Source organism: Brienomyrus brachyistius, chromosome 4 (assembly GCF_023856365.1).
Source record: "Brienomyrus brachyistius isolate T26 chromosome 4, BBRACH_0.4, whole genome shotgun sequence".
NCBI classification, from domain to species: domain Eukaryota; kingdom Metazoa; phylum Chordata; class Actinopteri; order Osteoglossiformes; family Mormyridae; genus Brienomyrus; species Brienomyrus brachyistius.
This window is the reverse complement of record NC_064536.1, coordinates 23,492,784-23,519,893: the sequence shown is the minus strand read 5'-3', so window position 1 is coordinate 23,519,893 and position 27,110 is coordinate 23,492,784. Positions and strand designations below refer to the sequence as shown.

The 27,110-nt window shown below is 42.9% G+C and overlaps 2 protein-coding genes and 1 long non-coding RNA gene across 9 annotated transcripts in view; 2 read left to right on the top strand and 1 right to left on the bottom strand.

The window, feature by feature from the left end:
• Positions 1-6,803, top strand: part of LOC125739927 (polymeric immunoglobulin receptor-like) — a 148,541-nt gene extending 141,738 nt beyond the window's left edge. The window contains exons 8-14 of the mRNA XM_049010494.1: positions 1,772-1,865; positions 3,233-3,434; positions 3,586-3,671; positions 3,836-3,873; positions 4,108-4,176; positions 4,407-4,467; positions 6,635-6,803. Of these exons, the coding sequence (XP_048866451.1) occupies positions 1,772-1,865; positions 3,233-3,434; positions 3,586-3,671; positions 3,836-3,873; positions 4,108-4,176; positions 4,407-4,467; positions 6,635-6,696 (612 nt within the window). The 3' untranslated portion in view covers positions 6,697-6,803. The remainder of the gene's footprint in view (positions 1-1,771; positions 1,866-3,232; positions 3,435-3,585; positions 3,672-3,835; positions 3,874-4,107; positions 4,177-4,406; positions 4,468-6,634) is intronic.
• LOC125739928 (CMRF35-like molecule 8) overlaps positions 1-24,655 on the top strand; it is an 88,325-nt gene extending 63,670 nt beyond the window's left edge. Inside the window, exons 1-9 of one of the 2 annotated variants that reach the window (XM_049010496.1) lie at positions 14,418-14,639; positions 17,597-17,917; positions 18,688-19,011; positions 20,379-20,580; positions 20,732-20,817; positions 20,989-21,026; positions 21,261-21,329; positions 21,560-21,620; positions 23,771-24,655. In XM_049010496.1, the coding sequence (XP_048866453.1) occupies positions 14,591-14,639; positions 17,597-17,917; positions 18,688-19,011; positions 20,379-20,580; positions 20,732-20,817; positions 20,989-21,026; positions 21,261-21,329; positions 21,560-21,620; positions 23,771-23,832 (1,212 nt within the window). In that variant the 5' untranslated portion in view covers positions 14,418-14,590 and the 3' untranslated portion in view covers positions 23,833-24,655. Of the gene's footprint in view, positions 1-14,417; positions 14,640-17,596; positions 17,918-18,687; positions 19,012-20,378; positions 20,581-20,731; positions 20,818-20,988; positions 21,027-21,260; positions 21,330-21,559; positions 21,621-23,770 lie in introns of those variants that run through there. The other variant, XM_049010497.1, reaches the window with a different exon arrangement.
• Positions 1-27,110, bottom strand: part of LOC125739935 (uncharacterized) — a 148,532-nt gene that overhangs the window by 92,867 nt on the left and 28,555 nt on the right. For 3 of the 6 annotated variants that reach the window (XR_007397389.1, XR_007397392.1, XR_007397394.1), the window contains 3 exons: positions 26,427-26,689; positions 21,885-22,036; positions 1,772-3,655 (listed from right to left, as the gene is read on the bottom strand). This is a non-coding gene — a long non-coding RNA (uncharacterized LOC125739935). Of the gene's footprint in view, positions 1-1,771; positions 3,656-4,731; positions 4,884-9,261; positions 9,525-20,693; positions 20,802-21,884; positions 22,037-26,426; positions 26,690-27,110 lie in introns of those variants that run through there. The other 3 variants (XR_007397391.1, XR_007397390.1, XR_007397393.1) reach the window with 3 other exon arrangements.

Here is a 27,110-nt window from a genome sequence, read left to right as displayed (position 1 = left end):
GTGTCTCACTGTTTCCTATGAAAACATCTCTCCAGTGCTGCTCTGGAGCTGCCCTGTGAGCGCTGACCGGCCGGCGGACAGGCAGGCAGAGACCCTGCAGTTCATTTGCTTTAGGATGAATGACTTCATTGAAAAATATTAGAAGTGACAGTATCTTGGTGGGGGGCATTTGGGGGGGGGAAAGCCCATGAATGCCACTCATGACACTGATCCTCTGCCCGTGACAGTGAATTCCTCCATGTACCATTTACACCCTTGGTCTCCAACCAGTTTTACACTGCGAGCTACTGTTACAAAGAAAACAATGAGGGGAGTTAGAGAGCTGTAATGGATGATTTAGCACATTGAGGGTGGGAGGGGTCTTCAGTGGAAGACGATGTTGTGATCAACTAGGAATGTCTTGGCAGTCGACCAACTGGTAAACACTGATTTACATGATGTCCCTGCAGGTGGTGACAGTGTGAGGACATTCGAGTATTTAACTGCGCAGAGTGGAGAATCTCTCACCATCCCATGTTTCTATGATCAGAAGTATAAAGACCATGTGAAATACTGGTGTAGAGGGAAATTATGGTCCTCCTGTACAATCATGAAACGCACAGACTCACCAGAGGGCTCCAGAAAAGTGTCAATCACTGATAAACCCGCTCAGTTAGTTTTCAATGTCAACATGTGGAACCTGAATACAAGTGACACTGGTATCTACTGGTGCGCTGTAGAGATTGGTGGTAAAATGGATGAATGTACGTCTCTGTCAATAGAGGTTAAAGGTAAGATGCTACAAATTTCACAAATTGTATTGCCAATATCAGTGGGTTGTAGTGTGCATAAAATAATACTGATTTCATACAATGTCCATATACTGCATGTTTGACTAAAATATGCAAGCAATACTTTATTTATTTCCTGTTCACCAGGATAGCGAATTTTAAAGAAGCTTAATACCCCACATTCATTTAGACTTTTGTTTCACAATGTTCTTATACATTTCATACTCAATTAACTTGTTTCACTGTGCTTATATGTAAAACACCATGTGTATTTGTACTGTAGCTGTAGCAATAGTAACACCAATTATGGTATAATATTCCATACTTATGTAAAAGGACATATGTATTTTCCAGTTTGTCACAATCAACTTTTATCCCTTTGAAATGTTTATTCCATTTTTCACATTTATTGAACATGGAATACTACAGTACATGAATAAAGATATGTGAGCAGGTGAGGCCCTTGCAGGAATTTTAGGAGGTTTAAGGGCAGAACTGAAGGGCCCTGTACCAGGAACCTTGAAAGGTAGCGAGATAGTACCAGGAACCTTGAAAGGTAGCGAGATAGGTAAGAATTGAGCTAAAAAGGAACAAAAAGACAAACTTATGAGAAAGTAGATTACTGCTGAGCTTTGAGAAACAAGGAGATGAGCCAACGAGAAACATCTGGCAAGTTCATGTAGGGATGTCACTGACAGAAAAGCTCTAAAATGTAGGTTGATTTGTGAAGGGGGGGGCTCTTCTGACATTTTTATCTTTAATATCATACAGCTGCTCAGAGTGTGAGGACTGTGAGCTGGGTATCTGCAAAGAGAGAAGGATCTGTCACCATCCCATGTTACTATGATCAGAAGTATAAACACCATGTGAAGTACTGGTGTAGAGGGCGTGACTGGAACTCCTGCTCCACATTGACACGCTCTGACTCCAAGCAGACAGCAGGGAAAGTGTCACTCAGTGATGACCCCGCCCACTTGGTCTTTTATGTGACCATGAGCAACCTGCAGGAAACGGACTCTGACACTTACTGGTGTGCTGTGGAGATTCACAGGGCAGCAGATGATTGTGTCTATCTACAGCTGATGGTGATGGAAGGTGAATTATTGTATTAGCCTGCTGATCATAGCATTAGACTAGGTTATATGAACTCTGCCTGTTACATTATTTTAATGGATACAGCATAATTATTATTACAGTAGAACCTTGGAACTTGAACATCTCTTAACTCGACCAACTCGGACATCGAATGAGTCTGTCGATTTTTTTTCGACTTTTACCTCAACTGAAATCTTGGAACTCGAGCATCCCTGCTAAAACTTGTAGGGGTCGACACGCTATCGCAAGGGGCGGTCAAGAAAAATCCAACGGGAACTCGACCGAAAACTCAGAAGGCAAAAAAACAAAACAGACCTGTTAAAAGTTGTACAGACTGAGACGCGTCTCGGATGGGCTGAAATAAAGGCAAACAGACCTACTGGGATGCTGAAACTTATGAATGCTCTCAGTCTCGTCGACCAAGTTCGATGTCCTTTCATGTTTTTGGTACTTTATCTAGTACATTTAGTGATACAGTAATCAGGGCCCCTAAGAAACTGAGCAGTGATAGCAGCAAACCAAAGAGCAAAGTAGTGAGAGTAACTGCAGAACTGAAAAAGGAAATTATAGCTCAACCAGCCTCCTACAACAAATTAAGTTCATGGTCCAAGGTACCACTGTATTATTATTTTATTATTATTATTATTATGTTGTTGCATGTTATGGACAGACTGACTGAGACATGGTGAAATACTCAATAATGAAATCCTAGGTTCTTATATCTATTATACTTTCATCAATTTCATTGGTTTTACAGTAGATTCATTTATATTTAACATGTATATTATGAAATTGCAGGGGCGGTATGGTGGTGCAGTGGTTAGCACTGTTGCCTCACACCTCTGGGACCTGGGTTCAAGTCTCCGCCTGGGTTACATGTGTGTGGAGTTTGCATGTTCTCCCCATGTCGTCGTGGGGTTTCCTCCGGGTACTCCGGTTTCCCCCCACAGTCCAAAAACATGCTGAGGCTAATTGGACTTGCTAAATTGCCCATAGGTGTGCATGTGTGTGTGAATGGTGTGCGAGTGTGCCCTGCGATGGGCTGGCCCCCCATCCTGGGTTGTTCCCTGCCTCGTGCCCAAAGCTTCCAGGATAGGCTCCAGACCCCCCGCGACCCATTAGGATAGTCGGTTTGGAAAATGGATAGATGGATGGATTATGAAATTGCATACATATAATTTAAGTTATATGAAATGGTTTGACTGCTGTTTTGAGCTGGGGGTATTCCACAAAACAAGATTTCTCAGTTGGTTGGATAAATTAATCCAGAAATCATGATATTCTAATAACAGCTTAGGTAAGAAGCATTCCTTTTGGACAGTCTTCCGGCTTTTAATTTTGTGGAATAGCCTTCTGGTCTTCCACAGCAAAAGGAGTTTCACAAACGCCCAAACAGGGAGAGCTGACTACAGCTTTACAGCAGACAGAAAGTATTACTTCATCTGCACAGCAGGGAGACGGTTTAACTTCAGCAACAAACCACCCAACAGGATGGGCTGTGACCACACGTCCCTCTGGTGCCTTGACTTCCACCACTAATGAGGATTCTTCCACCACACAGTCACCAAGGTAAACTGCCAAACCCATTTCTTTCTCTGTAAACTTGTTTAAAAAGTGTACATTAAATATTCAAACCAGGATAAGTAAAAACCTGTCATGGATCCTGCATGAAACCCTGCATGTCTTAAATCTTCACTTTCCTTCTCTTCTCCTTCTCCAGTCAGATGCTCCTTCTGCTGATTCTGATGCTGCTACTGTTGCTGGTGGCCACTGTCATGGTTATCTGGATTCTGCGAAGAAGAACCAGTGAGAAAAGCTAACGATTAAACCCAGAATTTGAAGTACATTATGTGATTATTGATGTTTTTAATTAATAATTTGATTAATCATATAGTAATTTTAGTTCTCAGAGCTTGTATTGATCAGCACCGATGTGAATGAAGCTCAGCTTTACCATCATGTCTCTGCAGAAACGCTGATCAGTAACAGAAACAGACCCAGCCACCCTGTGAGTGTCCATTTCTGCATCTGCTCTGTGTGTTTGTTGCATTATACTGCATTAATGCCCTGTTTTAACTCTCACATTAGTTTGGGAATAGGTAAAAGAAATATACTGTACACACACTCTACGCAGTCAGTTTCCTGTGAAAATCAATTCAAAATGACACAGCTGAGAGTTCATAATGGATTAAATTTATTATGAAAAGGATAAATGCTGATATATGTCGTTGTTTCATCTCAGCAGACCACAGATACTGGAGATGAGCTGGTCTACAGCAGCATGGTCTTTAAGGAACCTTCAGCCCAAAGTGTGAGTTGAATAAAATGTTTCCCTTTAGTTAAATCAAATGATTTTTACTTACCTCAGTCATGTAAGTGGTATGAATATTCAAATGTGACACATTCTGTAACTAGATTAAATGGCGAATCTTGTATAATTACAATTTCCATTTACAGTGTGTGTCCTCTCTGTAATTATACAGTGTAACAGTAATGGGCCATTATTACAGTGTTCATCTACATTATTTGTTCCTTCTTCAGCCCTCTGTAGACCCCGGGGATAAAATGACATTCAGCAGAGTAACTCTCCAGGACAAGCAGGGTAAGATTCACCAGTATAACAATAGCAAATATGAAACTACAATAACCTAAAGCCAACTATTAGGATGTAAGAAAAACATGAAATGATCAATCTCCACTTTACCATAGTGGAAGGGTTTGTGTGTCCCAGTGATCCTAGGAGATGTTAGGAGAAATTGTCCCTGGTAGGATCTCCAAAGGTGAATTGGTCCAAACTGAGAGGCCAGACTCAGTGTGATCCCAATGACCCTTGTGAAGGACAAAAACATGGAAATAGAATCCTCACCTGAAACAGGGAAACCAAGGCCCCACCCTGGTGCCAGGCCTGGGGGGAGGGCATCTTGTTTGAGAATGCATGGTGGCCAAGCCTTCACCCAGTGGCCGCCTGGGCACAGCCTGAATGAGTTACATAAGACTGTTCTCTGGTGGGGCCTCCACCTGTAGGAGAAGCCATAAGAGGCTATGAGAACGTGAATTAAGCGGCAGTCAAAGGTAGGGCCTTTACATACAGATTCCTGTTAATAAAACTGGTTTTAGAGACATGGAGCACAACCTCACTGGTGGGAAAGGAGTCTCAGATAGTGTGTAAGGTCAAGAGAAACTCTCCAGGTATAGTCAGGTTCACTGCAGTGCACAGCAAGCAATTCCTGGAAAGGTGCTAGACTCTGGAGTTGCTGAGGGTGAGAGGCGTTATACAAGTGTAGGTTCTCATAGCCCCCCGGTTCGGTGCCAGACAGTTTCAGTGTGAACAAGAGGGTCGCCCCTCATTGACTTTCATTTGGGGGATGGGCTATAAATGTTGTCTGTGCTTCATGGAACATCACACCTTCTCTGCCGTCTCAGTTCTCCTACTGGGGAACTTTACCTCTTGCAGGTGTAACAAAAGTGAAAGCTGGAAGGGTGTCACTGGGAGGAAATCATCAGATCTGTGAATGTATGGCTTAGACAGTTGGGGGAAGAGAGAAGTTGAGCTGTGGAAAATGACTTTTGTATCAGCTTCAAAGAGAAGGCAAACCAACAGGGAACTAAGGAGGGGAAAGCAGGGTTTTCCCCAAGGAGTTTGCACCAGGGATGGAATGTTCTTCAACTGGGCGTATAGTCAGGTAGGAGAAGGAGCACTTTGGCGAACTCCTAAATCTCACTGACATACCTTCCTTGGAGCCTCTGGATGTTGCTGGGATTTGTTGGCTGACACGCCTATTCAGCATTACATAAAGCTGAGGATAGTGCCTCTGAATTGGTAGACTGGGGTGGTGGTCCCAATATTCAAGAAAGGATAAACGAAGGCTGTATTCCAACTTCAGCCAGTCTGGAAAGGCTGATGCCAGGGTACTGGAGAGTAGGTTCGGTTCCATCCATTAGATCCAGGAGAAACAATGTGGATTTCATCCTGGTCATGGAACACTGGACCAGCTCATTACATTCAGAATAATAATGGAGGGCTCATGGGAGTTTGCTGAACTAATCTATATTTGTTTTGTGGAGCACCCGGGATGCTGATCAGAACGTACAAGTCTGTGGTCAAGGTTCTGCGCAGGCTTAAGCTGAGGAGTTTAAATATTTCATGGTATTGTTCACGAATGAGGGAAGCATCAACAAGTTATGTGGACATTGTCCTGGTCTGTCATAATGAAGAGCAAACCGAGTTAAAATGTGAAGCTATCAATTTACTGGTTGATCTACATTCCTACTCTAATCTATAGTCAAGACCTTTAGGGAGTACCCACAAGAATGAGACCATAGAAGCAAGCAGCAGAAATGAGTTTCCTTCACAGAGCATCTGGACTCAGCTTAGAGATTCAGGAGGGACTTCAAGTAGAGCTGCTGCTCCTCCGCATTGAAAGAAGCCAGCTGAGGTTGATCAGCATCTGTCTGGGATGCCTCCTGGATGGGGAGGTGCTTTTGGCAGGTCCAAATAAGAGGAGACCATGGGGCACACCCAAGATATGCTGGGATGATTATGCCTCTTAGCTGGAGGAGGTGACTGGGGAAAGAGAGGTCTGGCCATTTGGAACTGCTGACGCCGCAACCTCGACCTGGATAAATGGTGGAGAATGAATGGAAGGATGAAACACCAGCTCTGTGACAGGGACAGATGTACTGCTATTAAGTGGAGTTCATAAGGTCACCTGTGAGACCCCCTTTCAGAGACCATGATCTCTCATCATAAGTGTGTTTTCTCCCCTCAGAATGCCCCCCCTCTGATGTGACTTATGCTGCTGTGGTGTCGAAGAAGGATCGGATCTCTTGAAGTCCTTCTTTAAGTCTGTCTGCTGCCTGCAATATCCTCAGAAAAGGGGAAGTGTATCTGAAGGAGACGCCATTTGTGGTTATTTGTGTTCTTCCCCATTTGATGAGCCGTCTCTAAGGGTGCATCTTAAAATGTGTCACTTTATCAGACCTTTTTTTTTGGAGGAACTAACTGAGTTGTTTGTCTTGACATGAGGAAAATTAATATTTTTTTTCCAGTTACTAAACTGCAGTGAATTATATGTTATCTCTTAATGCTTGTTATTAAAACTGAGAATACATAAAGCAACGTGGGTAACGGGAAAGGAGAGTATCTCTGGCATTCAGCCACGTTACTATTCAGCTGCCCCCACATCTGACTGAAAATTCTGATAGCCTCCCTAAATTTAACTTTCGACATAGTGTTTGGCACGTGGCAAAAGTCTTGCTTTTTGGGAATTTCTGTTTTTGCATTTTGTTTCTGTTTTCAATCCGTGGTTGAATCCTTGGATGCTGAACTTATGGATACTGAGGGCCATCTGTAATCATTTTTGAGTCTCGTTACCGAGTATATTTATTTAGTCACTCCCTCAATGTACTAAACAGTCAATAATAGAACCTGAAACCACAGGCCTGGTGAGACTCGCCATGGCAACAGAACAAGTGAGACAGTTTAGTCCTTCCTGTGACCCAGTACCTGTTTGTTTTTTCTGTGCTTTTTTCCCCTTTTTGAGGCTGTCTTTCATTTTCAGTCATCTCCAGTGCCCCCCCCACCCCCCCCCATCATCCCCAAATAAATGCCTGTTCCTTCCGCCCACCCCAGTGTCCTGTGCTTCTGTTCATCATGTTTAGAAGGTGGTACAATATCATTCTGGGAACCACTGGTGTAAAATTATCATGGAATTTCATTAATGTTTGATCGCAATGTTATTAATTATGAGATTAATATGGATAATAGATTTTCCTGTATTTCTCCCGTTAATGTTATCTGTGCTATATTATGCTTCCTAAAGTTATGTTTGTAAATGTAGAGTGAGTTTTCAACTCCAGGTTTAAGGGTGCAGTTTACATGTTCTTCCCGTGTTTCATGTGTAGATGGAGATTTCTGTCTCGTTAATTAATTTCTTCTGGTAAAATGACCTGTATTTATTTACTGCTGTGACGTCTCTGGTGCACTAGGGGGAGACAGAGTTACATATTTGTGTTTGAGGTGATTATACTCCGTAAACTGTGACCCAGCCTGGAAATGCTGCCAGCTGACGATCTCTATCACCGTGTTTCCTTCACTTTGATCTCTCTGCTCTGTCCTAGACCCTGTTTCTTGCCTTTGTCCTTTTGCTGCTGGTACTGATCCTCTCGTTTTGTCCTCTTTTCAGCCTGTGGTGACTCCCTGTTGTACTGTCTCCTCTAAGTCCTTCACTGCTGCATTGAATCCTCCCCTGACTGTCAGTTGTCGCTTTTCTTCCTCTTCCACCCTTGAATTGCCCCTTTTTGCTCCCCTTCTGCCAAAGTTTCATTCTTCTAGGCCATCCAGTGTCTGTCAGCTGCTTCCGGAGTCCCAGAAGCTAACCAAGCCCTGAAGGCCTCCTTCCTCTGCCTCACAGCTCCCTTTAAAGCTCGTGTCCAGCAGTGGGTTTAGGGATTGCCGCAGCAACAGGCACCAACACCATATGGCCACAGCTCCGCACAGCTGCCTTAGCAATGGAGTCCCGGAACACGGCCCATTCAGGCTCAATGTCCCCTGGCTCCCTCTGGATGCAACAGAAGTTTTGCTGGAGGTGTGAGTTAAAGATCTCCCAGACAAGGCCGTCCACCATACGCTCCCAGCACGTTCGCATTATGTGGTTGGGTCTACCAGGTCTATATAGCATCCCCCCCTGCCATTGGAATCAACTCAACACCAGGTGGCGATTAGGTCGCAGCTCAGCTCTTCCCTTTACCTGAACTATACTTATGAACACCCTTACGTTCAATCACAGTGTTCATCGTTGACAAATTCTGATTAGTACAGAAATCCAATAACAGAGCACCGCTCAATTTCAGATGGGGGCCATTCTGCCCAGTCACACGCCTCCAGGTTTTGCTGTCACTACCCACAAGAGTAGAGGGTGATATGGGGGTGGATTTTCACTCGAATACCATCCTGCTCCCACAAAAAAATGAATCCCATGAAAAAAAAAAAAAAAAAATTTAATCCAATGTTTATGTTACCTGAACTTAAACCCATACATGACATGTCTAATGTTGTATTTTACATGTGAAAAATTATTTTTACAGTGCCATGAAAAGTCCCATAGTTACACTCTTAATCAGTTGACAAATAACCTTGTAGGACAACAGTAAAGAACAATGTTAAGGAACGAGGGGCCAGGACAATATAAATTGAATAACATTTTTTAAATTTGCAATTTGTCATTTATACCCTTTCCCTCAATACAAAAAGCACAGCTCTGGGCTTGTGTACAGTATGTAAAAATAAAGAATAAAGTTTGTAATTCTGATAATTATTATTATAACTCATTCTTTGAAAAGTCATGCTTTTCTGTTTTAAACAAAATTTAGAGCAAAGAATGTAGCCTCAAGGTACCTGTCTTGCCCCGATCGTCTGCTCCTTCCGTGTGCCATGCCTCCTCGTTAACCCCGTGTGGATTCCACATGTTCACCAGCTGTTTCCTGTTGCTGTCCTTAGTCCAATGTATTCAGTCTGTGTTTCAGTTTGTTTCCTCAGTCCGGTCATTGTATTGTCCATCTGCGTTTGCTTTGCTTTTCGTTTAAACCCCGTGTTTCCCCGACTTCTGCCGTCCTGCGCTTCTGTCTGTGTTCCGGGTGCCTTAGTGCACGACATTACCCCTGACAAGTACAAGTATCCAGTTTTAAAACTTTGAAATCATTGACATGAAACTGACACTAAAACTAACATCATCCGTCAAAGCACTTGCTAACACTTATTAGTCAGTATGTTGCTATGGAGGAAGAAGAGACTGTTCACATTTTCTGAATTTAAGCTGGTGCACCTCTCCTCAATTAGCCTCCCAGTAAAGCTAAAACCCCTCTGTGACAGGGAAGTTCTTAGGAATTGCCAGCAATCTACTGGCAACTGGAACTAGTTCACCTGTCATCTCCTGCTAGAAGACAGAGAACAGACTGAGAGCTTGAAACTGTTAAAATGAACACAAACACAGTCTTTGCCATTCATTTTCTACAACAGTCAAGAGTTTCAAGTTAATTTATTATGTTGATTTATATTATATTTTAGAATTACATAAGTAGATAGACAGGCATGACAGCACTGTAAAATGTATTACCCTGCTCTTTTGAAGGGTGTGACTAGAATAGAATACGGTCATGACATGCCACAGCACACAAGAATGAAATGTATCCTCTGCATTTAGCTCATATGTGAATCAGCAGGGGGCAGCTAATTAAGGCACCTAGGAAGCAGTGCTTGAGGGTTGGGGTGGACCTTGTTCCAGGTACCTCAGTGGTGCCTTGCTGATCAGGGATTTGAACCAGAAGTTTTTCCACTTACAAATGCACTTCCCTAACCATTAAACCACCACTGCCACCGCGCCCCTGCCCTATTATGCCCTGGGGTCTCCTCATCTTAGTGGTCAAATGCATGTTTCAAAGCCAAGTTAATGTTATGCCTTGCTCAGGAAAGCCTGACGTAGTCCTTAAATACTGCCACCGCATTTGAGCCATTGTCAGTTGCAAGGACTATGTCCTTACCCAGGATTCCCAATTCCAATGTGAGGCAAGAAATGTGCAACCATGAAAGATTTAATTAGCTTTTGTTACATTGTAGGCTTAAGCAGGGACGGATTACGGACCGGGCCAGCAGGGCCGCTGCCCAGGGGCCCCTAGCCCAAAACAATTTGCAACGCTTATCAACAATGTATTTTCATTTGTCTATTTTAGAGGGCCTACATTCTTTGATCCTCTGCCTACAAGGGCCCCTGACCCTATAGGGAGGGCGTTTGGCTGCCAAGGGCCCTTGAATTGTGGTGGTTGTGGTGGTGGTGCTGGTGGTGGGGGGGGGGGGGGCCCTCGCGAACGTTTTGCCCAGGGACCCACACAACCCATAATCCGTCCCTAGGCTTAAGGCATGGTTATTTCCTAAGACAGACTAGAATAGGGCTTGATCGCGCTTCTGCACGCTGATTCAAGAAAGCATTATGCCAAAATGAGTTTGCGCAGGAAGTGGATGTAGTCTACTACTGATTAATACTTCATTTCCCAACATATTGGTGGAGGCAAATTATTTGAGTTCATTTTTCCTACATCATTCCCCATTCTGTTCCGAGTTATTCCTATACAGTAGAAGCTTGGAACTCGAACGCCTCTTGACTCGACCAACTTGGACGTCACACCGGTCTGTCGAATTTACCTCAACTTAAACTACTAAATGCTGTATGGGTCAAGGCTCATTTAATTCGATCGGGTTGTTGACAAAAATCTAGCTGTAATTCAACCAAAAACATGGAACACGACAAAACCAAGGAGACCTGCTAAAACTCGTACAGTATAGATTGAGACACGTCACCAACAATAACCCCTCCATCCCTCCTCCTCTCCACCCGCCCCTTCCAGTATGCCTCTAGCTCACCTCAAAACAGGTAAAGTGCTTAAAAATTGGCATTTATTTCATGCTTATACAGTAGGTTTAATATGTGTGCAATTTCATTTATGTATTCGTTTTGCGTACATTGATGGTTAATGCTTTTTATCATTAGGTAGGTAGATAAGTTTAAATAGGCACTCATTGTGAAGCATGCTGAGGCTAATTGGAGTTGCTAAATTGCCCGTATGTGTGCATGTGTGAGTGAATGGTGTGTGAGTGTGCCTTGAGATGGGCTGGCCCCCCATCCTGGGTTGTTCCCTGCCTCGTGCCCATTGCTTCCGGGATAGGCTCCGGACCCCCCCGCGACCCAGTAGGATAAGCGGTTTGGAAAATGGATGGATGGATGGATGAAAACCTGTAGAACATACACTTGTTTTTTGTTAAATCTCCTAAAAAAATTATAATGTCCACTGGTATGGTTAACCTGAGCTTCCTGATTATTTCCACTAGAGGGCGACCTCTGGATTTCACTCTGAACTCAGCCACTGACCTTGTCTCCTTAATCTGCACCATTGTAGCTATGATGAGAATATGGAGCTACTGCAGTAAGTAGCTGAATCGTGGCCTTTTATCTCAGACTAAATCCGGATGATGAAACCCACTATGTTGAAACTGGAATATACAGTATGTCATATTCAATCATGCTGTTTCAAGTGTGATTTGAGCAACAGTAAGAAACTACTGGCATGTAATTTTAATGAGGCCATGTGTCAGGAACAAAAACAAAAGAGGTGAAGTTAGATCCCCTACAGTGTTTATGCATGAAACAAATAGATAAACAAACAATGCTGGCATCAGAAAACAAAGGAATCATATTCAATTAAGATATCAGTGAAAAGAAGCTCACCTTTTCATCACACTGTGAGTAAGGGATCATCCACACACCCTGTAGTAACTGGCCATGGTTTGGGTCACATTACACACTGTCTGTTCCCCATTAGCAGTTATCCAGTGTGGGGTCAGGAGGAACCTGGAGAAGAGGGCAGGGGATGGACAGGGACCCAGAGACACACACAGACACAGCAGGGAACGTGGAGAGAGCAGCTTAGCTAAGCTGCAGGTCTTTGGGGGGAAAGAGAGAGAGAGAGAAAATACAAATGACACACAGGCAGACAGGAAGTGAGGTAGCATGGTGCTCACTGTGTCACAGCGCCCCCTGCTGCTCAGCCAGATAAATGTGTCTATTTTCAGGCCGAATAAGGACAGCAGGGCCAAAAGACATAATTAGGCCAAGTTTGGATCAGAGAGAAGGAGGAAGTGACATGAGCACAAACATCCTCTTTCATGCATTCTATTGTTCTGATGGTTATAATTTCTTTTTTTCCTTACCTGATTAAAATGGTCTAGTCACTGAACAATGCTGGTCAACATATTAGGCGACATAAGGGGCTGCCTAGGGCACCATCTTCTGAGGGGACACCAACTTAGCAAACTACCAGCGCCACATTACCCCCCCCCCCCCAGGCAAGAAAAAGTAACTAAAGTTTGAAGCTCGTCTGGAGCATCGACCGGCACAGCTGTAGGATATTGTACATTATTCACTGCTGAATTTTTGAATGTATAAAATAAAGATTCACACTAAGCATGTGATGGAAAATGTGCAGCATGTTTACTTGCAAACACATGTATTGATGTACGTGTCACTTGAGGCCGGGTGTGAAGATTGACACTTTGTCACTGCTGGCTTTGGCAGTTTTTCCCCCTTTGAAGCTGGTGACCCACACTTACCAACACGGCTCTCTGTACAGTTTAGCAGAAGTGAAATGCAGGCAGTTGGCTACAGAGCCAAACAACGGGGCGTATGCAGGCTTTGCTGAAAGTGGAACAGACTATTTATAAGCTGTATGTCATTTTGTCTCCTCTTTGCCACAGTCACGTGACTCCACACTCAAAAATAAACATCTCAAACTTTTTGGGCATCAGGGCATATTAATAAGATTAATTCTGTGTTGCACGACAATGAAAGGGAAGTATATTGCTGGGCCAAAGCTCACCTCAGCTTGCTTTCCGAGGCCTTAAATTTGATTTACATGCTGCCCATTTTCTCCTGGAGGTGCCCAGAAACCAGTGAATTCTTAAAATTATCAGGGGAGCATATTTCTATAATGACACTCCAGTAACTTCCTAATGTAAACTGTGCTGCTGACAGTAATTAGCCAAACTAAAGCTGATTATGAAATGCCTCCAACTGAATTTGTAGCCTCATCATAACCAGCTAATAGTTGCAGTGAATTAAATCATGGAACATCCTGGCTGCAGGATTTGGTGCCTAGCCTTAAATTCCTGTATGTTTGAGTAACTAGACTTGTTGGGGGCTCTTGTCTTGTCGATTTTCCTGATTTTGATCTCTCTGCTCTGTCCTATGCCCTGTGTCTTGTCTTGTTATTTTGATGTTGGTCTTTGTCTCTTGGTATGAGACCTCTTGTCTTGTCCTGGTTTCTGCTTCTGGTTACTCACTGTGGTTCTGTTGCCTCCACTGTTCCTGGACCTGTGCATCTCTGCTTTCTGCGCCTGCCTCCCTTCCAGAACCTTAAGACTCCTCCCACTATATAGGATGGTGGCTCCTCCCACAGACAGTCAGCAGGTTATTATGTGAGGACTGAGGCAGAGAGGCCTTCTCATGTGAGCCAACCTTTGGCATTAATTGGTTGCTTGCTGTGAGTGGAGCAGCATCACTGATGGATCTAACAATGCTGTCATATGATTTCACAACAAAACAGCTCACAGTCACTGTCAGATCTAATTCAGGTTTTCTGTGAAATGTGATTTTGTGCTGCTATTGTGATGGACTCTCAGTAGCCATTGCTGATATTCTGCTCTGCATGAGACTGCTGTACTTGCTATTGTGTGCTTGATTGTGGCCTGCCTTACTGACACAAAGTACTTATCTTGCTTCTGGCATCTACCCCCATGTTCCCCATGTTTCCAGTGATGGGGCTTAGTCTTGTAGATTCAGTTTCTCCACAGAGTTCATGATGATCCACAGAGGTCCTGTTGTGTGATAGGATGGTGGCCATTTCTGACATACTGCATCACTGACGTCATTTCCTTCCTCTTTTTCATGTAAAGTTACAAAGTGACCCTCCCCAGAGACACATTAATGACGTGCAGTGACTGTTTTAACAGAACATGTCGCATCACACAGTGTCTGCGCATTTGCAGCGTGTTACTGGGCGCATGTGTTGCACCTTTTTTCTTCTGAGAACAGAGACGTAAAAGGATATCAGTGGTATCAGAGCAGACCAGGAAGAGAGAGCCAGTCTTTAGAGGGCTGGGGTCTCTGACAGACTCAGTCATGGCTCCTCTCCTCTTCCTCCTCCACGTCTTCTTCATTAGGCTGCCAGGTAAGACAGAAATAATGACCATTTCGCAATATTCATATAACTTCACCAGAAACAATGAAAAAAGAGCAATCCCTGAATATATCAGTTTGTATTTTCAGATGTGTGTTTTTGTTTAGAGAAACAATAAACAATGTTAATATTAATTGAATTCCTCTTAATATATTACAATGTGTTTTTCTGTGTTTTGCTGTGTTCTTGCTTGGCATCATTAATTATTCAGTATCATCACTGGCTGTTATTACTTGACACTTACTAGTGTTGCTCTTATGCTCTACGTTGTTCTTTATAATGTTTGCTTTGTTAGAGGTTGTTGTGTAGATGTTGTGTAGAAGTATAGTTCTTGTGTAGCTCCTGCTCCAATCCTGCTTATACTTGTACCTGTGCATTTATTGGAAGCTCAGCCTTGCTGCACTTATGCCAGTTGACTTACTGACAGCATGTATGTTGGCAATTTGCTATTTGCTTCACTTGAATGTCGCTTCGGAGCAAAGTGTCTGCGAAGTAAGTAAATGCATTTGTTGCAAGTCTGCAGGAGGCATGTGAGTCAGTAATTAGTAAATATGATTAAACAGCTTAAAACGTGAATATTGTAAGATGACATTAGATTGTTTTCACACTGAAGAATTTTTCTAATCAGCCAATCAAGTGAGCAGTACAATGCATAAAATATATACAATGCATGCAATGTATTAAATCATAAATCATATGGATACAGGTCGGGAGCTTCAGCTAATGTTCATATCAAACACCATAATGAGGAAGAAAGGTGAATTATGTGACTTGGAAGGTGGCAGGGTTGTTGGTGTCATGGGCTGGTATGAGTATTTCAGAAACTGCTGATCTACTGAGATTTTCACAAACAACCATCTCTATGGTTTATAGAGAATGGGCTTGAAAAAGATTAAACCAAAATTTAGATAAAATACAGTGAACTGATAGGAAGGCAACAGTAACTCCGATACCCACTCATTACAAGCAAGCTATGCAGGGGAACATCTCTGAATGCACAACAGGAACCTTAAAGCAGATGGACTACAGCAGCAGAAAAAATACCGGGTGCCACTGCTGTCAGCTAAGAACAGGAAACTGAGGCTACAGTGGGCACAGGCTCACCAAAATAGAACTTTGGAACAATTTTGCTGGTTAAATGAGTCTCAGTTTCTGCTTTGACATTCAGATGATTGTCAGAATTTAGCATGAATAGCATGGTTACAGTATACAATTAAGGCGGGTGGTGGTCTGATGGTGCAAGGGAAATTTTTGTGCCATCGATTACTAAATTAGTACCAATTGAACAGCATTTTAGATCAGGCCTGGATCTAGACTGCTCAGGCTGGGGGGGCAATTAGATATTTTGGATGGGCAGATGGTAGACTCAGAATGTTCTGTAAGCAACATGAAAGGATGAATCCATCTTGCCTTGTATAATTGAACAGTTAAGGCTGTTGGTGGTGGTCTGATGGTGTGAGGGATTTTTTTGTGGTACAGATTGGGCCCCTTAATACCAACTGAACATCATTTAGATCCCACAGTCTACCTGAGTATTGTTGCTCATCATGTCCATCCTGTGAGCACAGTGTACCCAGCTTGTAATGGTTACTTCCAGGAGGATAACACACCATGTCACAAAGCTCATATCCTCTCAGACTGATCCTTGAACATGACAATGATTTCACTGTCCTCAAATGGCCTCCACAGTTACCAGACTATGATCCAATAGAGCAGTTATGGAATGTGGTGGAACAGGAGATTCACATCATGAAGGTGTAGCCCACAAATCTCAGTCACTCCGTGATGTGATCATAGACCAAATACTCTGAGAACTTACCTTGTTGAATTTGTGCAAAGAATGTTTTATTAGGTAAGGTGTACCTAATAAAGTTAAGTGTCGCTAAGTTGAGTCCACTCATGGAATGAACTTCATTATTTATCACATTTACAAGAACAGTCTCTCATAGAATGAGAGGAGGTTGACGGGCTCAAGATTTTCACAGGGGGACACATTGGGGGGGGGGGGGGGGGGTTTAAGTACATGGTGGCAGTAAAAAAGTTGTCAATCAGTGGGGACAGGCCAGTGCCCCCCATAGTTAATTTCATTGATTAATGTAAACAGTCCACTGATATAGAAACATTTTGTTATAGAAAAACAGGTAACTTATATATATATATTATAATCCACAATTCACAGCGCATCTCACCACAACCAGTTCCTGTAACTGTTTATATATATATATATATATATATATATATATATATATATACACACACACACACACGCACACACTGTATATACCTTCTTCATCCATTTATTTGCATATGATGCTAATATCCCCCACTGTGTCAGTACAGCCTTTTTCTGAGATTTACTTTCATATAACTTTGGTGAAACAGTTTGCTGAATACTCCGCATCAATTATCAATGTCATTTCAAAGTCTCACACCTTTATTCCTTGGGGGAGTGACGCCCTCTAGAGGGTTTCTCTGGGAGTAATAGGAATTACAGTGTCTCACTGTTTCCTATGAAAACATCTCTACAGTGCTGCTCTGGAGCTGCCCTGTGAGCGCTGACCAGCCGGCGGACAGGCAGGCAGAGACCCTGCAGTTCATTTGCTTCAGGATGAATTACTTCATTGAAAAATATTAGAAGAGAAGAGACAGTATCTTGGTGGGGGGCATTTGGGGGGGGGGAAAGCCCATGAATGCCACTCATGACACTGATCCTCTGCCCGTGACAGTGAATTCCTCCATGTACCATTTACACCCTTGGTCTCCAACCAGTTTTACACTGCGAGCTACTGTTACAAAGAAAACAATGAGGGGAGTTAGAGAGCTGTAATGGATGATTTTGCACATTGAGGGTGGGAGGGGTCTTCAGTGGAAGACGATGTTGTGATCAACTAGGAATATCTTGGCAATCGACCAACTGGTAAACACTGATTTACATGATGTCCCTGCAGGTGGTGACAGTGTGAGGACATTCGAGTATTTAACTGCGCAGAGTGGAGAATCTCTCACCATCCCATGTTTCTATGATCAGAAGTATAAAGACCATGTGAAATACTGGTGTAGAGGGAAATTATGGTCCTCCTGTACAATCATGAAACGCACAGACTCACCAGAGGGCTCCAGAAAAGTGTCAATCACTGATAAACCCGCTCAGTTAGTTTTCAATGTCAACATGTGGAACCTAAATACAAGTGACACTGGTATCTACTGGTGCGCTGTAGAGATTGGTGGTAAAATGGATGAATGTACGTCTCTGTCAATAGAGGTTAAAGGTAAGATGCTACAAATTTCACAAATTGTATTGCCAATATCAGTGGGTTGTAGTGTACATAAAATAATACTGATTTCATACAATGTTCATATACTGCGTGTTTGACTAAAATATGCAAGCAATACTTTATTTATTTCCTGTTCACCAGGATAGCGAATTTTAAAGAAGCTTAATACCCCACATTCATTTAGACTTTTGTTTCACAATGTTCTTATACATTTCATACTCAATTAACTTGTTTCACTGTGCTTATATGTAAAACACCATGTGTATTTGTACTGTAGCTGTAGCAATAGTAACACCAATTATGGTATAATATTCCATACTTATGTAAAAGGACATGTATTTTCCAATTTGTCACAATCAACTTTTATCCCTTTGAAATGTTTATTCCATTTTTCACATTTATTGAACATGGAATACTACAGTACATGAATAAAGATATGTGAGCAGGTGAGGCCCTTGCAGGAATTTTAGGAGGTTTAAGGGCAGAACTGAAGGGCCCTGTACCAGGAACCTTGAAAGGTAGCGAGATAGTACCAGGAACCTTGAAAGGTAGCGAGATAGGTAAGAATTGAGCTAAAAAGGAACAAAAAGACAAACTTATGAGAAAGTAGATTACAGCTGAGCTTTGAGAAACAAGGAGATGAGCCAACGAGAAACATCTGGCAAGTTCATGTAGGGATGTCACTGACAGAAAAGCTCTAAAATGTAGGTTGATTTGTGAAGGGGGGGGGCTCGTCTGACATTTTTATCTTTAATATCATACAGCTGCTCAGAGTGTGAGGACTGTGAGCTGGGTATCTGCAAAGAGAGAAGGATCTGTCACCATCCCATGTTACTATGATCAGAAGTATAAACACCATGTGAAGTACTGGTGTAGAGGGCGTGACTGGAACTCCTGCTCCACATTGACACGCTCTGACTCCAAGCAGACAGCAGGGAAAGTGTCACTCAGTGATGACCCCGCCCACTTGGTCTTTTATGTGACCATGAGCAACCTGCAGGAAACGGACTCTGACACTTACTGGTGTGCTGTGGAGATTCACAGGGCAGCAGATGATTGTGTCTATCTACAGCTGATGGTGATGGAAGGTGAATTATTGTATTATCCTGCTGATCATAGCATTAGACTAGGTTATATGAACTCTGCCTGTTACATTATTTTAATGGATACAGCATAATTATTATTACAGTAGAACCTTGGAACTTGAACATCTCTTAACTCGACCAACTCGGACATCGAATGAGTCTGTCGATTTTTTTTCGACTTTTACCTCAACTGAAATCTTGGAACTCGAGCATCCCTGCTAAAACTTGTAGGGGTCGACACGCTATCGCAAGGGGCGGTCAAGAAAAATCCAACGGGAACTCGACCGAAAACTCAGAAGGCAAAAAAACAAAACAGACCTGTTAAAAGTTGTACAGACTGAGACGCGTCTCGGATGGGCTGAAATAAAGGCAAACAGACCTACTGGGATGCTGAAACTTATGAATGCTCTCAGTCTCGTCGACCAAGTTCGATGTCCTTTCATGTTTTTGGTACTTTATCTAGTACATTTAGTGATACAGTAATCAGGGCCCCTAAGAAACTGAGCAGTGATAGCAGCAAACCAAAGAGCAAAGTAGTGAGAGTAACTGCAGAACTGAAAAAGGAAATTATAGCTCAACCAGCCTCCTACAACAAATTAAGTTCATGGTCCAAGGTACCACTGTATTATTATTTTATTATTATTATTATTATGTTGTTGCATGTTATGGACAGACTGACTGAGACATGGTGAAATACTCAATAATGAAATCCTAGGTTCTTATATCTATTATACTTTCATCAATTTCATTGGTTTTACAGTAGATTCATTTATATTTAACATGTATATTATGAAATTGCAGGGGCGGCATGGTGGTTTAGTGGTTAGCACTGTTGCCTCACAACTCTGGGACCTGGGTTCAAGTCTCCGCCTGGGTTACATGTGTGTGGAGTTTGCATGTTCTCCCCATGTCGTCGTGGGGTTTCCTCCGGGTACTCCGGTTTCCCCCCACAGTCCAAAAACATGCTGAGGCTAATTGGACTTGCTAAATTGCCCATAGGTGTGCATGTGTGTGTGAATGGTGTGCGAGTGTGCCCTGCGATGGGCTGGCCCCCCATCCTGGGTTGTTCCCTGCCTCGTGCCCAAAGCTTCCAGGATAGGCTCCGGACCCCCCGCGACCCATTAGGATAGTCGGTTTGGAAAATGGATAGATGGATGGATTATGAAATTGCATACATATAATTTAAGTTATATGAAATGGTTTGACTGCTGTTTTGAGCTGGGGGTATTCCACAAAACAAGATTTCTCAGTTGGTTGGATAAATTAATCCAGAAATCATGATATTCTAATAACAGCTTAGGTAAGAAGCATTCCTTTTGGACAGTCTTCCGGCTTTTAATTTTGTGGAATAGCCTTCTGGTCTTCCACAGCAAAAGGAGTTTCACAAACGCCCAAACAGGGAGAGCTGACTACAGCTTTACAGCAGACAGAAAGTATTACTTCATCTGCACAGCAGGGAGACGGTTTAACTTCAGCAACAAACCACCCAACAGGATGGGCTGTGACCACACGTCCCTCTGGTGCCTTGACTTCCACCACTAATGAGGATTCTTCCACCACACAGTCACCAAGGTAAACTGCCAAACCCATTTCTTTCTCTGTAAACTTGTTTAAAAAGTGTACATTAAATATTCAAACCAGGATAAGTAAAAACCTGTCATGGATCCTGCATGAAACCCTGCATGTCTTAAATCTTCACTTTCCTTCTCTGCTCCTTCTCCAGTCAGATGCTCCTTCTGCTGATTCTGATGCTGCTACTGTTGCTGGTGGCCACTGTCATGGTTATCTGGATTCTGCGAAGAAGAACCAGTGAGAAAAGCTAACGATTAAACCCAGAATTTGAAGTACATTATGTGATTATTGATGTTTTTTCTTTTTAATTAATAATTTGATTAATCATATAGTAATTTTAGTTCTCAGAGCTTGTATTGATCAGCACCGATGTGAATGAAGCTCAGCTTTACCATCATGTCTCTGCAGAAACGCTGATCAGTAACAGAAACAGACCCAGCCACCCTGTGAGTGTCCATTTCTGCATCTGCTCTGTGTGTTTGTTGCATTATACTGCATTAATGCCCTGTTTTAACTCTCACATTAGTTTGGGAATAGGTAAAAGAAATATACTGTACACACACTCTACGAAGTCAGTTTCCTGTGAAAATTAATTCAAAATGACACAGCTGAGAGTTCATAATGGATTAAATTTATTATGAAAAGGATAAATGCTGATATATGTCGTTGTTTCATCTCAGCAGACCACAGATACTGGAGATGAGCTGGTCTACAGCAGCATGGTCTTTAAGGAACCTTCAGCCCAAAGTGTGAGTTGAATAAAATGTTTCCCTTTAGTTAAATCAAATGATTTTTACTTACCTCAGTCATGTAAGTGGTATGAATATTCAAATGTGACACATTCTGTAACTAGATTAAATGGCGAATCTTGTATAATTACAATTTCCATTTACAGTGTGTGTCCTCTCTGTAATTATACAGTGTAACAGTAATGGGCCATTATTACAGTGTCCATCTACATTATTTGTTCTTTCTTCAGCCCTCTGTAGACCCCGGGGATAAAATGACATTCAGCAGAGTAACTCTCCAGGACAAGCAGGGTAAGATTCACCAGTATAACAATAGCAAATATGAAACTACAATAACCTAAAGCCAACTATTAGGATGTAAGAAAAACATGAAATGATCAATCTTCACTTTACCATAGTGGAAGGGTTTGTGTGTCCCAGTGATCCTAGGAGATGTTAGGAGAAATTGTCCCTGGTAGGATCTCCAAAGGTGAATTGGTCCAAACTGAGAGGCCAGACTCAGTGTGATCCCAATGACCCTTGTGAAGGACAAAAACATGGAAATAGAATCCTCACCTAAAACAGGGAAACCAAGGCCCCACCCTGGTGCCAGGCCTGGGGGGAGGGCATCTTGTTTGAGAATGCATGGTGGCCAAGCCTTCACCCAGTGGCCGCCTGGGCACAGCCTGAATGAGTTACATAAGACTGTTCTCTGGTGGGGCCTCCACCTGTAGGAGAAGCCATAAGAGGCTATGAGAACGTGAATTAAGCGGCAGTCAAAGGTAGGGCCTTTACATACAGATTCCTGTTAATAAAACTGGTTTTAGAGACATGGAACACAACCTCACTGGTGGGAAAGGAGCCTCAGATAGTGTGTAACGTCAAGAGAAACTCTCCAGGTATAGTCAGGTTCACTTCAGTGCACAGAAAGCAATTCCTGGAAAGATGCTGGACTCTGGAGTTGCTGTGGGTGAGAGGCGTTATACAAGTGTAGGTTCTCATAGCCCCCCGGTTCGGTGCCAGAGAGTTTCAGTGTGAACAAGAGGGTCGCCCCTCATCGACGATGGGCTATAAATGTTGTCTGTGCTTCATGGAACATCACACCTTCTCTGCGGTCTCAGTTCTCCTACTGGGGAACTTTACCTCTTGCAGGTGTAACAAAAGTGAAAGCTGGAAGGGTGTCACTGGGAGGAAATCATCAGATCTGTGAATGTATGGCTTAGACAGTTGGGGGAAGAGAGAAGTTGAGCTGTGGAAAATGACTTTTGTATCAGCTTCAAAGAGAAGGCAAACCAACAGGGAACTAAGGAGGGGAAAGCAGGGTTTCCCCCAAGGAGTTTGCACCAGGGATGGAATGTTCTTCAACTGGGCGTATAGTCAGGTAGGAGAAGGAGCACTTTGACGAACTCCTAAATCTCACTGACATACCTTCCTTGGAGGCTCTGGATGTTGCTGGGATTTCTTGGCTGACACGCCTATTCAGCATTACATAAAGCTGAGGATAGTGCCTCTGAATTGGTAGACTGGGGTGGTGGTCCCAATATTCAAGAAAGGATAAACGAAGGCTGTATTCCAACTTCAGCCAGTCTGGAAAGGCTGATGCCAGGGTACTGGAGAGTAGGTTCCATCCATTAGATCCAGGAGAAACAATGTGGATTTCATCCTGGTCATGGAACACTGGACCAGCTCATTACATTCAGAATAATAATGGAGGGTTCATGGGAGTTTGCTGAACTAATCTATATTTGTTTTGTGGAGCACCCGGGATGCTGATCAGAACGTACAAGTCTGTGGTCAAGGTTCTGCGCAGGCTTAAGCTGAGGAGTTTAAATATTTCATGGTATTGTTCACGAATGAGGGAAGCATCAACAAGTTATGTGGACATTGTCCTGGTCTGTCATAATGAAGAGCAAACCGAGTTAAAATGTGAAGCTATCAATTTACTGGTTGATCTACATTCCTACTCTAATCTATAGTCAAGACCTTTAGGGAGTACCCACAAGAATGAGACCATAGAAGCAAGCAGCAGAAATGAGTTTCCTTCACAGAGCATCTGGACTCAGCTTAGAGATTCAGGAGGGACTTCAAGTAGAGCTGCTGCTCCTCCGCATTGAAAGAAGCCAGCTGAGGTTGATCAGCATCTGTCTGGGATGCCTCCTGGATGGGGAGGTGCTTTTGGCAGGTCCAAATAAGAGGAGACCATGGGGCACACCCAAGATATGCTGGGATGATTATGCCTCTTAGCTGGAGGAGGTGACTGGGGAAGGAGAGATCTGGTAATTTGGGACTGCTGACGCCGCAACCTCGACCTGGATAAATGGTGGAGAATGAATGGAGGGATGAAACACCAGCTCTGTGACAGGGACAGATGTACTGCTATTAAGTGGAGTTCATAAGGTCACCTGTGAGACCCCCTTTCAGAGACCATGATCTCTCATCATAAGTGTGTTTTCTCCCCTCAGAATGCCCCCCCTCTGATGTGACTTATGCTGCTGTGGTATCGAAGAAGGATCGGATCTCTTGAAGTCCTTCTTTAAGTCTGTCTGCTGCCTGCAATGTCCTCAGAAAAGGGGAAGTGTATCTGAAGGAGACGCCATTTGTGGTTATTTGTGTTCTTCCCCATTTGATGACCCGTCTAACCCCCCCCCCCCCCCCCCACCACCCCCAAGACTGCCTGGGTGCATCTTAAAATGTGTCACTTTATCAGACCTTTTTTTTTGGAGGAACTAACTGAGTTGTTTGTCTTGACATGAGGAAAATTTATATTTTTTTTCCAGTTACTAAACTGCAGTGAATTATATGTTATCTCTTAATGCTTGTTATTAAAACTGAGAATACATAAAGCAACGTGGGTAACGGGAAAGGAGAGTATCTCTGGCATTCAGCCACGTTACTATTCAGCTGCCCCCACATCTGACTGAAAATTATGATAGCCTCCCTAAATTTAACTTTCGACATAGTGTTTGGCACGTGGCAAAAGTCTTGCTTTTTGGGAATTTCTGTTTTTGCATTTTGTTTCTGTTTTCAATCCGTGGTTGAATCCTTGGATGCTGAACTTACGGATACTGAGGGCCATCTGTAATCATTTTTGTGTCTCGTTACCGAGTATATTTATTTAGTCACTCCCTCAATGTACTAAACAGTCAATAATAGAACCTGAAACCACAGGCCTGGTGAGACTCGCCATGGCAACAGGACAAGTGAGACAGTTTAGTCCTTCCTGTGACCCAGTACCTGTTTGTTTTTTCTGTGCTTTTTTCCCCTTTTTGAGGCTGTCTTTCATTTTCAGTCATCTCCAGTGCCCCCCCCCCCATCATCCCCAAATAAATGCCTGTTCCTTCCGCCCACCCCAGTGTCCTGTGCTTCTGTTCATCATGTTTAGAAGGTGGTACAATATCATTCTGGGAACCACTGGTGTAAAATTATCATGGAATTTCATTAATGTTTGATCGCAATGTTATTAATTATGAGATTAATATGGATAATAGATTTTCCTGTATTTCTCCCGTTAATGTTATCTGTGCTATATTATGCTTCCTAAAGTTATGTTTGTAAATGTAGAGTGAGTTTTCAACTCCAGGTTTAAGGGTGCAGTTTACATGTTCTTCCCGTGTTTCATGTGTAGATGGAGATTTCTGTCTCGTTAATTAATTTCTTCTGGTAAAATGACCTGTATTTATTTACTGCTGTGACGTCTCTGGTGCACTAGGGGGAGACAGAGTTACATATTTGTGTTTGAGGTGATTATACTCCGTAAACTGTGACCCAGCCTGGAAATGCTGCCAGCTGACGATCTCTATCACCGTGTTTCCCTCACTTTGATCTCTCTGCTCTGTCCTAGACCCTGTTTCTTGCCTTTGTCCTTTTGCTGCTGGTACTGATCCTCTTGTTTTGTCCTCTTTTCAGCCTGTGGTGACTCCCTGTTGTACTGTCTCCTCTAAGTCCTTCACTGCTGCATTGAATCCTCCTCTGACTGTCAGTTGTCGCTTTTCTTCCTCTTCCACCCTTGAATTGCCCCTTTTTGCTTCCCTTCTGCCAAAGTTTCATTCTTCTAGGCCATCCAGTGTCTGTCAGCTGCTTCCGGAGTCCCAGAAGCTAACCAAGCCCTGAAGGCCTCCTTCCTCTGCCTCACAGCTCCCTTTAAAGCTCCTGTCCACCAGTGAGTTTAGGGATTGCCGCAGCAACAGGCACCAACACCGTATGGCCACAGCTCCGCACAGCTGCCTTAGCAATGGAGTCCCGGAACACGGCCCATTCAGGCTCAATGTACCCTGGCTCCCTCTGGATGCAACAGAAGTTTTGCTGGAGGTGTGAGTTAAAGATCTCCCAGACAAGGCCGTCCACCATACGCTCCCAGCACGTCCGCATTATGTGGTTGGGTCTACCAGGTCTATATAGCATCCCCCCCTGCCATTGGAATCAACTCAACACCAGGTGGCGATTAGGTCGCAGCTCAGCTCTTCCCTTTACCTGAACTACACTTATGAACACCCTTACGTTCAATCACAGTGTTCATCGTTGACAAATCATGATTAGTACAGAAATCCAATAACAGAGCACCGCTCAATTTCAGATGGGGGCCATTCTGCCCAGTCACACGCCTCCAGGTTTTGCTGTCACTACCCACAAGAGTAGAGGGTGATATGGGGGTGGATTTTCACTCGAATACCATCCTGCTCCCACAAAAAAATGAATCCCATGAAAAATAAAAAAAAAAAATTTTAATCCAATGTTTATGTTACCTGAACTTAAACCCAAACATGACATGTCTAATGTTGTATTTTACATGTGAAAAATTATTTTTACAGTGCCATGAAAAGTCCCATAGTTACACTCTTAATCAGTTGACAAATAACCTTGTAGGACAACAGTAAAGAACAATGTTAAGGAACGAGGGGCCAGGACAATATAAATTGAATAACATTTTTTAAATTTGCAATTTGTCATTTATACCCTTTCCCTCAATACAAAAAGCACAGCTCTGGGCTTGTGTACAGTATGTAAAAATAAAGAATAAAGTTTGTAATTCTGATAATTATTATTATAACTCATTCTTTGAAAAGTCATGCTTTTCTGTTTTAAACAAAATTTAGAGCAAAGAATGTAGCCTCAAGGTACCTGTCTTGCCCCGATCGTCTGCTCCTTCCGTGTGCCATGCCTCCTCGTTAACCCCGTGTGGATTCCACATGTTCACCAGCTGTTTCCTGTTGCTGTCCTTAGTCCAATGTATTCAGTCTGTGTTTCAGTTTGTTTCCTCAGTCCGGTCATTGTATTGTCCATCTGCGTTTGCTTTGCTTTTCGTTTAAACCCCGTGTTTCCCCGACTTCTGCCGTCCTGCGCTTCTGTCTGTGTTCCGGGTGCCTTAGTGCACGACATTACCCCTGACAAGTACAAGTATCCAGTTTTAAAACTTTGAAATCATTGACATGAAACTGACACTAAAACTAACATCATCCGTCAAAGCACTTGCTAACACTTATTAGTCAGTATGTTGCTATGGAGGAAGAAGAGACTGTTCACATTTTCTGAATTTAAGCTGGTGCACCTCTCCTCAATTAGCCTCCCAGTAAAGCTAAAACCCCTCTGTGACAGGGAAGTTCTTAGGAATTGCCAGCAATCTACTGGCAACTGGAACTAGTTCACCTGTCATCTCCTGCTAGAAGACAGAGAACAGACTGAGAGCTTGAAACTGTTAAAATGAACACAAACACAGTCTTTGCCATTCATTTTCTACAACAGTCAACAGTTTCAAGTTAATTTATTATGTTGATTTATATTATATTTTAGAATTACATAAGTAGA